The 10,995-nt window shown below is 37.2% G+C and overlaps 1 protein-coding gene across 1 annotated transcript; it reads left to right on the top strand.

The window, feature by feature from the left end:
- Positions 1–252: 252 nt before the first annotated feature.
- LOC112559005 lies at positions 253–7,911 on the top strand. Its single transcript, XM_025229819.1, has 10 exons — positions 253–593; positions 1,692–1,807; positions 1,979–2,095; positions 2,318–2,397; positions 3,030–3,086; positions 3,421–3,502; positions 3,776–3,900; positions 4,335–4,395; positions 5,513–5,611; positions 5,896–7,911. The coding sequence occupies exons 1-10, from the start codon at positions 565–567 to the stop codon at positions 6,147–6,149; spliced, it is 1,020 nt and encodes a 339-aa protein (XP_025085604.1). The 5' UTR covers positions 253–564; the 3' UTR covers positions 6,150–7,911.
- Positions 7,912–10,995: the final 3,084 nt, after the last annotated feature.

Raw genomic sequence — 10,995 nt, 5'->3', positions numbered from 1 at the left:
TAGTCTGTGCTTTTAGTTTTCAGTACTATCTTGTCTTCTCATGTTCCTTGTGCTTGTTTCTCCCCCCCCCCCCTTTGTCCCTGCCAGAGTAAAGTGAAGTCGAATAGTTAACCCACAGAAGAGAATTCGCTTTGTTTTTAACGAATAAAGCACTTGGTGCCTGAGTAACTCAAGGGAAAGAAATACGAAGTTTATTTTGTAGTTATAACCCTTGGAGATAAACATTATCACTAGACGGCAGCTTGTACTTCCGTCTCAAAGTGATTGTCTTCCCCTTGTTGTTGCCTCGTAGTCTGTCCTGTGACATCCTACAGTTACTGTTGTTTTCCTTTCTTGCTGTTTGCAACAGGAAATGACTGAGAGATCATCGTTTAATTTTTGCTGTATCTATATTTTATCTTGGATGCCAGCTTGCGAAGTGTAGAGGTAATGTGTTTGCTTTTAGAGGAAATTCAAGCTTTGACGAGGGACGGTCCTTTTATTCGAGATCGTTCAACTCTCGCGCGGAGACAGTAAACTTTTGTCTCATCTTTTTGCTCTGCATCGTAGATAATATTAGCAGCGATGGATAAAGCAGCAAGAGCTGTAAGACGGTAAGAAATCATTTCTTATTACCTTCTACACTTGTTGTGATCAGTCACATCGCAGTCAAAAATAGGCTTATTTACTCCTTGCGTTCGTTTTTGTTGCATTTTGTGAAGATAATAATGAGGATGTGGAATTTGCAAGCGTTGTAATTAACTCAACAAAAATGGAAAGGAGAAAACATGACACATATGTAATTTTTGCGTTTTCATTATTTCTTTCATCCTTATTATCATGATTATTAACTAAACTTTAAGATTTAGAGATTCTTTGAATATTTAAACCTAATGAGCGTAAGCAGCGGTTTTTTTCCATTAGTGGTGCATTTTTGTGGTTGCAGTCAGACTTCAGAATCACCATAGTAAAAGTGTCATTTTTTGCGAAACTGTTTACAAACAAATATTTTAAAGTAAAGATTATAATTCATTATATTTTGTGCAATGAATATCTATATTTCTTTTTCTTGCACAGACACATTTACATATGGCATGCACAGTTTGCACAGTGTGCATAGTTCTGGTTAAATATGCTTATTAAAAGAATAATAATTTAATAAACTAATATATCAAAATGCTTAAAGAAAATCTCTGTTGTTTTGAGAACAGTTCTTAAACATTTGTCAAGAGTGATTAAGAAAGAACTATCAGCTGATATGCCATTCAATGTCTAGAACTAAAACAGTAGTTTACAAAGGAACCCACTTAATACCAGGTGATTGTTAACTTATAAATCTGCTAGAGCTTGTATTTGAACAGATAACATGGGCTGAGCACTTGGGCAGTAAAAGTTTAACTAGGATGGTGTTTTGTAAAGTGTTTATAAAACACAGTAAAAGTATGGTTTACAGAGATGCGTTGAATGGAAGTAGTAGTACTGTCAGGGGTGCTTATTCCACTATATCAAAATAGTGAAGATAAAATTAACATCTGACATGGTTCTGAAGCTGATGCAGACCACTCCCTAAGATGTTTTAAATACTTGTGTGGTAAGGAAGCATTGAGCATGTACAAATTCTGTACTAAATAGCTTTTTTAATTTATGCTTTTTATTCAGCTTCTGAAAAGTAAATGTCTTATAAATGCTGTTTTTATATTATTTTTGTAAAGGAGCAGTGTCAAACTGATGTCCCTTGGAGCAGGACATGCTGATCTTAATGTCCTTATTTCAGAGGTCAAGGATATGAGAACAACTGCCAAGGCATTTATGAATGCACAAAGTTCTGGTGAGAACATTTACATGATATATCATTATGTGCGAGAATGTAAAATGTTTGTGCCAAAACTTATGTATGTTTATGTGCAGGAATATATATATATTTGATTGCTGAAACTTATATATATGTCAAACTTCACATGGGGTACATTCAAATTGTTTTTTAATTTTATTTCTTTAGCTTCACAAGATCTTTTAAAATGGGCAACCAATGAAGAAAACCGAGCACTCCAGGATGTGGCCAATCAACTTGCTGAGCTTAATTTAGTGTGGACAGAAGTCCAAAGAGAGTTCTGTGGTAAATTAATGTGTGTGTATGTGTGTGTGTATACAAAATTAATCATTGCACTCTCCTAAACATGCGACTTTCCGCCTATGTAATTGTCTATTTCATGCTGGTCCACAAAGACTGGCTTCTAATTACCATATCGCGTGCAAAAAGATTTTCCCAAGGATGTTCAGAATGTTTATATTAATGCTATTGTAAGCTATATCATCTTTACTCTTTTTGTCTTTGCAGAACATATAAAGGAATACAGACATATGTATGAAATGATTTTAGAAGGGGAGAAGCACTTGGCACAGTGCAGGCATAACTTTGTAAGTGACAGGATATCATATAGTTTCTCTTTACATATTACTTGAACATTTAGAGGAGGGAAAACTATGTCCACTCGATGGACAAGCAGGATAAGTTAAACTGTAAAGAGTTAACTTGTATTTATACTAGTCTCAAATAAATTCATCAACAGACTACTTTCAACTATTTTAAAGTACTGTCCACTGTATCTGAACATTCCACGCTGTAGAATAACTCATCATATTAAGTTTTTAACATTTCATTATCGTAATACACAAACACTCAAACAACTTGAGACTATTTAGAATTGTGGAATAACAAATGCAAATTCATGTGCATTTGTAAATGTATTACACTTATGCTTTTAGCGGTCCGGTGGCGCAACGGTTAGCGCCTGTCACCAATACAGTGAAGGTTGGCTGCCCTGAGTTCATTTCTCGTCTCGGGCATGCTGTTCTTTCTCTGCACGTGGCATCTGTTTACAGGGCTGGCTGCTTGCCGTAATATAGCCTCAGTTGCTGACACGGCGTAAAACACCAATTCCCCCCCCCCCCCTACACTTATGCTTTTAAAGTTTAAATTATGCCTATTTACTTGAAATAGTTGCTTTATTATAATTTAGTGAAACTAAAACATTTTTCTTATAATGCAGGCTACCTGTGAACAGAGGGAAATAAAGATCAGAAAGGAACTAAAGAAAGCATTCAAGGTTAAAGACTTTTTTCAGTTTATTGTTTACCATTAATTTTGCCTTTTACTTTTCTAATTCATTGTTAAATGCCCCAGCTCTTTATCATGGCTTATGATATCAGAAAAACATTTCATCTATTAGTCAAAAATTAACTGCAAGCAAAGCGAATAATGTGAAACATTTAGTAAGAGATAAAAAAAATATTTACTGTACATAAACTGTGTTCTGGATTTTTCAGTTTCAACTTGGCTGAATGGCTAGTCAAAAAGTGTATGAACATTCCCACAGTTGTACTTGAGAGTGTTCGCATGTTTATATATTTGAGAAGATAATATTGTCATTATTTTTACAGAAAGCTACAGAAGCAGAGCTGCAGATTTTGGAAAATCGTCTAGCACAGGCAGAAAGAGCCAAAGACTTAGCACAGATGGAAGGTTGGTTGTCCTTCCATTGTTGAGTTGGCATTAAAATCATTAATTCTCCTGTTAAAGTTCAGTAAAGGTTTAAGCCATAATTTTTCCATGAAAATATGAGAGTATTCTTTATGCAGAATATAATTTATAAATATATATGATGTTTATTTTGTTGAGAGTTCAAGAATATGCTTTCTTAATTGATGTTTTGGGTTACATAGAACAGAGTCTCACGTGTATATTGTTCACTTGTGCCTTAATATATTTAATCATGCAGTCGTCTATCCCTTCCAGTCTCTGACCGCATCCGAGAAAATGAGGCCGTAAAACTGATTCGCTTAAAAGAGGGTCTGTTGAAAGTATCAGAAGCATATGCAGCATTTGCCAAGAAATGTTCCATCATCTTTGAAGCTCAGAGGGTAAATATATGCATATTGACGTTGCCATCACCTTCATAGCACCTTCATATGCCTATTTCTGCAAACTGTTAAACCCTGCCAACCTATCAGTTCATGTCAGTCTGTACATGCTGATGTAAAGCTGAAAGAATTAAGGCGCTGCTCATTTTCTGTTGTGGACCCCCAACATTTGGAATTCCTTACCCCTTATCATTAATTCTGTCTTCGTTTCTAGCATTCAGTTCAGATTTTTTAAACACCTCATCTAACAGAGTTCCTGCTGTCTGCCTTAAAACTATTTCAGTCTTGTATGTTTTCATCTTGCATTCTTTATTTTGTCATCCTGTATTTTTTAATTACCTTTGTACTAGGAGTAACAGGAAAACAAAAGAATATGTGGATGTGCATATATGTCATATCAGTAGTTATCTGAAATTTTCATTTTGCGTTTTTAGCAAATTGTGCATCTTCTGCCTGATGTCCACACTCAAGATCTGGAAGACATCAAATACACAGGTATTCTGGGTGGCAGTTATCCTCTCATGTTGTTGGCAGATAGATAGGACATTGCAACAGTGTTGAAACCTTTGATTTTAAGTGTTTAAAGGAGCAGGCAAGACATCTAGCATGTTGAACTTCATTAATTTAATGATTTTCTGAGATCTATCCACTGAAATTTTGATTTGCTAAAGAATTATTCATTTACAGTTTTTTTTATAAAAATGCACCTCTAAAGCAGTATATCTTGGTACCCTTTTGTGCTAAGGCAGGCATGTCAGACTGAGGGCCCCCAAGGGCCACATGGGTCACATGACAGTTAATTGAATTCATTTAATAAAAATCATTGCAAAATAGTTTTATTAATTAAAATTAAAGACATACAATGCATACAAATGGTTTTGCGGCTAGCTAAATTCATAAATTCAAAGTAATAAAGTAGTTTAACAAAACAAAACAAAAAGAAATTTACAGCATCCACATAGAGCATGAACCACAATTTGCAGCCCAAATATACAAGCAGGATGACATGTACATAGCAAATACAATTCCAAGCAGAACATTCAACAGATGCCACCAGTTGCACAGGAATGATGAATGAACCCCAACACAGTTCACTGATCAACAAAGGTCAAACAGGACTGAACCCTGTGGAACTGAGCTGATCCTGAAGTCTTCACATCATAAAAGAAGCAAAGCCACCAACACCAAAAGGGCACCACCTTCTAAATGCATGTCAAAAACACACTGCAGCACCAAGTGCAAAACAAAAAATACATCATAAATCAAAAATACTGCAGCACAAGGCAAAGGGACATCACACTATCACTCTATTTACAACCCAAAACTTAAAGCAGAATAAATTTTAAGAATGTTAGTGTCTGTCCTTTAAGCTGTTACTTACCTTTCTCTTTGGTGCACCCATATCACTAATATGTACTGCTGACACTGTCAGTTAAACAGGTATGAATTCTTTATAGGTCAAGGTTATTAGGTCAGCCACCAAGGGGATATGGATGGGGGAAGCAGTGGCTAAACAGAAAACCTAGCTCTAACTCATACAGCTATCTTTGCTAGACTTTCAAGTGTGTCTGTTGTCCTAAAGATGCCATAACCGTGTTTCCTATGCCCACAGGCTCTGGTGCAACAAAGCATTATGTACAATTAGCCAAAGAGAAGGTTCGTCAGTTTCGTCACCACAAATATGAGACCCATGCCTTTGCACACCATTACTGTAAGATCTTTGGCTTTTGTTTTTAAGTTAGCATGCCATGTAGTGACTAGGGTTGTTGCAGAAAATTATATGATTTAGAGCTCATAGTTAGCATTCTAGGCAAGTGGTTTATTGGACTGATTTGATTGTTGTTTTGTGGGAAAACCAGAACAGTTCACACTGCTCTATACCATAATCACCTTGTGTTTTATTAATGCTTCAGTTTTCAAATGGGGGCAAAGAGACTTGGGAGGGAGTGTCTCACCTTGCTGCTCTCTTGTGAGAACAATTCTTTTTCTTTCTAGTGGAGCCCCCACCGCCATACACAGCTGACACAATTCTTACATCCAGTGCCAGCTCCACATGTAACACAGTTGATGCCAGAGGTCAAGACATGTCTTCCCATCGACAGAGCAATAACTTGTCCTCCACTTCAAACACAACATCTGCTGCCATCAACCCCTTGTCACAGATAGAAGGCTCAATCGTAGATTATGACCCTGACTGGGACAGCGATTATGAGGACCTGACAGGGGCAATGGGAGGAGCTAGAATATGAATCCTTTTAATATGTTGGCATGGAGTTGAACTATAAGCTGACACAACCACAGGCATCAGTTCATTTTTATTTATTTTTTTTTGTTTGTTTGTTTGTCAAGAGAGCTGAAAATGGTTCTTAAGGAAATAAAACTCCAGGTATTTTGTACCTGTTTTGTGGCTGTTGATTGCTCAGGCAGCACTGGGGGTATTGCTGGTTGACAAATCTTAAGTCTCGAAAAATTATTTATTTCATCTCAGTGTGTGTTTGAAGGGAAATGAAGATGATTTAACATTTTTTGATGGTCTGTGACACTTCACTTCATACTAACTGGAATGATTGACAGTCATCCTCAATGCCTATGTCACATTGCCTAGTGGGTTTCGTTTGGGTGACTGCATAGTCTTCACTAAACTGTGAATATTTAGTAAACATATCATTGTTTACTTAGCGGCCTACTGGAATATTTATATTATTTACTACTTTGATTTAATTAATTTGATGATTTGACTCTGTTTCCGATGGGTGTGTGAGTTTGGTCTGTGTGATAATGGGTATGTTGCTGTGTGATGGTCTTATACAACTGGTGTGTTCAGCCTTTTATTATTCTGGTAGAGTGCAAGCAAACAAATTACAGTGTTGGCAGGAGTTAAAAGTGTTTTGCTTTATTGCCAGATAGTCCTCAAATATTTATTATTGAAAGCCCAGGAACTGGTTAGCAGCAAGTCATCTGCAAACATTTATAAAACCCATTTGTATTGTTAAAAACTGTTAGACATTTTACACTCATGCATTTTCAATCATTTTCTTTTCTTTATCTGAAAATGGCTGTGGAATAAACAATGTTAACTCCACAGTGAAACATTAGTCATGGCAACACTGTGATGACAATCTGGAATAATGTGCGTAATTTTTCAAAAGCTACCAATATATAAGCTGCCCTCATTGCTATATGATAAACTCCCTTTGACTTGAGATAATATGGAAAATTGTGTTTCTTATACAGAAAGTATGTTTTATGAATACTGTACATTGCAAGGTCCCGTTTCATCATTCCTGATGATCAGTCAAAAGTTCTGTCAATGAAAAAAAGAGCAAGTTGAATTGTGTGAATGATAAAATCTTGAGATTATTTACACAGCTGAAAATTTCACAACATCCTTGTTGAAGCCAAATTAATAATCATGTTCCCCTCCCTTTTAATTGCTAAAGTCCTTTACTTTCTGTCTTTTTATTTTATTGCTAGTATTTGTCATGTTTCGCTTTTAAGCTTTGCCTGTTGACTACCATTGTGAGCCAATGTTTCATGGCCAGGATTGAAAATTTACATCAGCAGAGGTATGGCTAAGTTTTGGGGGGGTTTTTTATTTTTAAATCAGAGCTGACAAAGTAGCGATGACAGTGTGTTGATGTACGTGTTTGTTTACACATAAGACTACAGCTCGGGTGCAGACATAAGACAAGACCAAGATTTTCTTTAACAAACTGATTATAGCAGACAGGAGGGGCTCATCCACTGAAAGAACTTGAGGGAGTCATGGTGAGATTGGCACACATTACTGTTTATCAATTATTGAAATGCAGAACTTTGTGTGAAGCTGATACACAATCGGGTTGCACAGTTTTCTTTTTGTTAGACTACTGACGCGATGTAGTAAGAGTTGCTTATCTAGTTTCATTACAACTTGCAGAATTTTTTTTAAACATTTTATTTCTTAAAAGGTTGTTGTTACTTTTTTTTAATTTAGCATTGATATATATCATTAAAGAGTGGAGGGATGAAGCAGTGTGTGACTTTCTTTCAGACGGTTCAGCTTTTTTATTTCAAGAAATATTCAGTTTCATTTTGAAAGATTTTGTGTGGTGGATATATTTATCATGACTTAGCTTTTTTCCCCATCAGAAACTATCATTCATTGACAGGTCTGAATAATAATAATGCAAAATTTGTAAAGTGCATATACTCACACTCCTAAGGAGCATGCTTTTAGCACCTAAGAACAAGAATGAAACATGGACAGCACCAAGGGACAGGAAAACAAATAAGATATGAACTGTAAAAGAATAAACAACAGTACTAATGAACAATAAAATCAAATACAGAAAACACAAAGAGGAACCAAATAACAATAACTGAGGTTAACATGATATTGCAAAAGGAAGGGTGTGAAAAATAACTAGCATTGTGTGCAAGGGTGTTAGGAGTAATATTTTCGGAAGAGCTGTTTTCATTGCACGTTTAAAGGATTCAATAGTGGGTAGGTGGCGGATATGGAAAGGGGGAGAGTTCCATTGTTTCACTGCAGAATAATGAACATCCTGTGTCAATATGTTGTTCTAGTGACAGGAAGAGTAAGGAGACGATCATCAGATGAAGAGCGGAGTTGTCTAGCTGGGACGTAAGAGAAAAGAAGTTCAGAGAAATAATCAAGGCAGTTGCTAGCAAAGAAATTAAAACACAACACGGACTTTTTGTACTGGATGCAAGATAGGATGAGAAGCCAGTGCAGATAAGGAGAGGGGTGGCGTGGTCCTGTTTCCTAGCTCTAAGCACCACGAATGTTTGAATGAGGGAAATTTGTAGAAAGAATGGGGAAAATATCAAGTACATCTTTCTATGGTGGCCCAGGTGCAAAATTCCTCCTAATTTGACTTTCCAACATGGAGAAATCAAGAGCAAAGTGTCTCAAGCCTCATAGCTAGAAAGTGCACTCCAGACCCTGCCAAGTTTGTTCATGTTATAATATAATAATAAGTGGGAATTTATAAAGCGCAATATCTCAGCAAAGGAGCACTCATTGTGCTGAACAAGATCACAAAATAGTAACAAAGTTGCAGAACAAGAACCATAATTAGTAACAAAGATGTAGAACGTCAATAAAAAAGTAACAAAGATGTAGAACGAAGAACAACACGAGGGTTCTCTGAGGCTGCTTCATAAATACATCCCCAGGGTTAAAGTGACATTCAAGGAATTTTCATACCTTGGTGCGGCCATGACAATAATGCTTGATGTCATGTTGCCCCGGGCAGAAGACGTACGTCAAGGGTGTCCTCTTATCATCTGCAAGATTTTATCAACAGACTGGCATTTCCAACGCGTATGGAATAGAGACCATATGGTACTGGCAAGAGTAAAGTCACGGCCATTGGAAAAGGCAAAACAGATAAAAAAAAAACTACATTGAGAGGAGTAGGGTTTGAAGAGGTAAACAGTCTGACGTTTACTCTCCAAAGATGGCAGCTCCATGACAGAAGTCTGCATCTGGCTCGCGACAGTAACAGCGGCAGTGGTTCGGCTGGACAGGGTCTGGCGCAGCCATATAACATCAATCAGGCTAACTAAAAAGTTCAGTAAGTCCCTGGCAGTACCGATCATGCTTTACGGATGTGAAATGTGGACCCTGTTTATTGTTACGGAGAGGAGAATCGTGCAGGCATTCGAGAACAAGTGCTTGAGGAGGCTGCCCCGAAGCTCGTACATGGAACATAAAACCAATGACGAAGCATGGTCGCCACACTCGAAAGACACCATCAACTCCTACTCGAAACAGTCAAGCGGCGTAAGCTGGTCTGTTTTGGCCATGTGACTCCACATGACACCTTGTCGAAGACCGTCCTTCAGGGTACCTTGGAGGGAGGTCAACACCGCGGTGACCAGAGGAAGAGGTGGCTTACGATCGTGAAGGAGTGGCTTGATCGTCCCGTGCAGGACCTGCTCATCATTGCCCAAGCTACAGTGCATCACTTTACCCCCGCTCTCCAACAACTATTCCAAGGAAAAGTAAATGAATCATATAAAAATACGCTCATCTGTTTGTCTTAGGCGGTTAGTAGGTATGTAAATAAGGATTATATGCCATACCATCTTTTATATTTCAGTTACTGGTCGGGTGTATCCGTATGTGCGTGGATGTCTGCCTGCTCGTAGAGAGAATATAGAGACAGAATGAAAGGATTTTCAAGTTTTCTTCTGTTCTTATAGACTGCCACCAAAAACCGCACACCAGCTATATTAAGTGTCAGGCAATCACTCTGTATTTTTATCACGGACATCTCCATGGTAGCTGACATTTGCTCTTTGTGTTTAGGTCTCATGCAGTTTATCTAGCCTTCCGTCCCCTGTGAAAAATATCCAGATACTTGAGCTTTGAGTTTGTTTGTCTGAGTATTGATGTTGATGTCTGAAGTTCATTCAGCTTTTTTGGGGTCTTGATTTGCTTCTGTGGTGATCTGATGATAAGAAGCAGTACGTGGTAATAGCTAGCTTACATCACTGCTTCAAGGTCGTTCTTATTCTATCATGTGTATAATTGGTTTGGCTTGTGTTACAAGACAGTTCTGGTAATAAATAGTTGCTTCTTTACCTACAGGTTAAAAGTCGATTTCTGTTGTAGATACTGTCTGTAGCGGTGTCACTATTTTCTGATAATATAAAAACCCACTTTTTTCCCTTCTTCTCTGAGTATAAATGTCGTCACAGGATGTGTAAGCTTGGATGCAGATGTTGACTTTCTGACTATTTGACATTTCTTTACTTTGATTTTGGTGATTCTAATTTCTTTGATGATTCTAAACTGGTGATTATATGTATACGTGGGTTACTGCTTTTAAAAAATCAAAATAGCCTTTGATAGCGTTGTTATGATTCTTTAATCAGCAACTTCCTGGAAAAAAGAACGTGATACCAATGAAAGAAACAAATAAGCTTGGCACGCATGAACACTACAATTAATACTTAACGAAGAATTAAGTGTAAACTCGGTGAGAAAATATATATATAGGGTGGGCTACCGCGATCGATGAGGCATATACATTTAACAAGCCATTAGATCAAATATGGTGTCTACATGTAACCCTCGCGACA

Source organism: Pomacea canaliculata, linkage group LG3, assembly GCF_003073045.1.
Source record: "Pomacea canaliculata isolate SZHN2017 linkage group LG3, ASM307304v1, whole genome shotgun sequence".
NCBI lineage: Eukaryota > Metazoa > Mollusca > Gastropoda > Architaenioglossa > Ampullariidae > Pomacea > Pomacea canaliculata.
Note: the sequence above shows the minus strand (reverse complement) of the source record. Positions and strands in the feature narration are given on the sequence as shown.

What these genes read in the sequence shown, in the direction of transcription:
- LOC112559005 (XM_025229819.1), top strand. Translation starts at nt 565, where the DNA reads ATGGATAAAGCAGCAAGAGCTGTAAGACG. An exon ending in CACAGTGCAGGCATAACTTT is followed by an intron (nt 2,398 to 3,029) that starts GTAAGTGACAGG and finishes CTTATAATGCAG; the next exon opens with GCTACCTGTGAACAGAGGGA. An exon ending in GGAAGACATCAAATACACAG is followed by an intron (nt 4,396 to 5,512) that starts GTATTCTGGGTG and finishes CTATGCCCACAG; the next exon opens with GCTCTGGTGCAACAAAGCAT.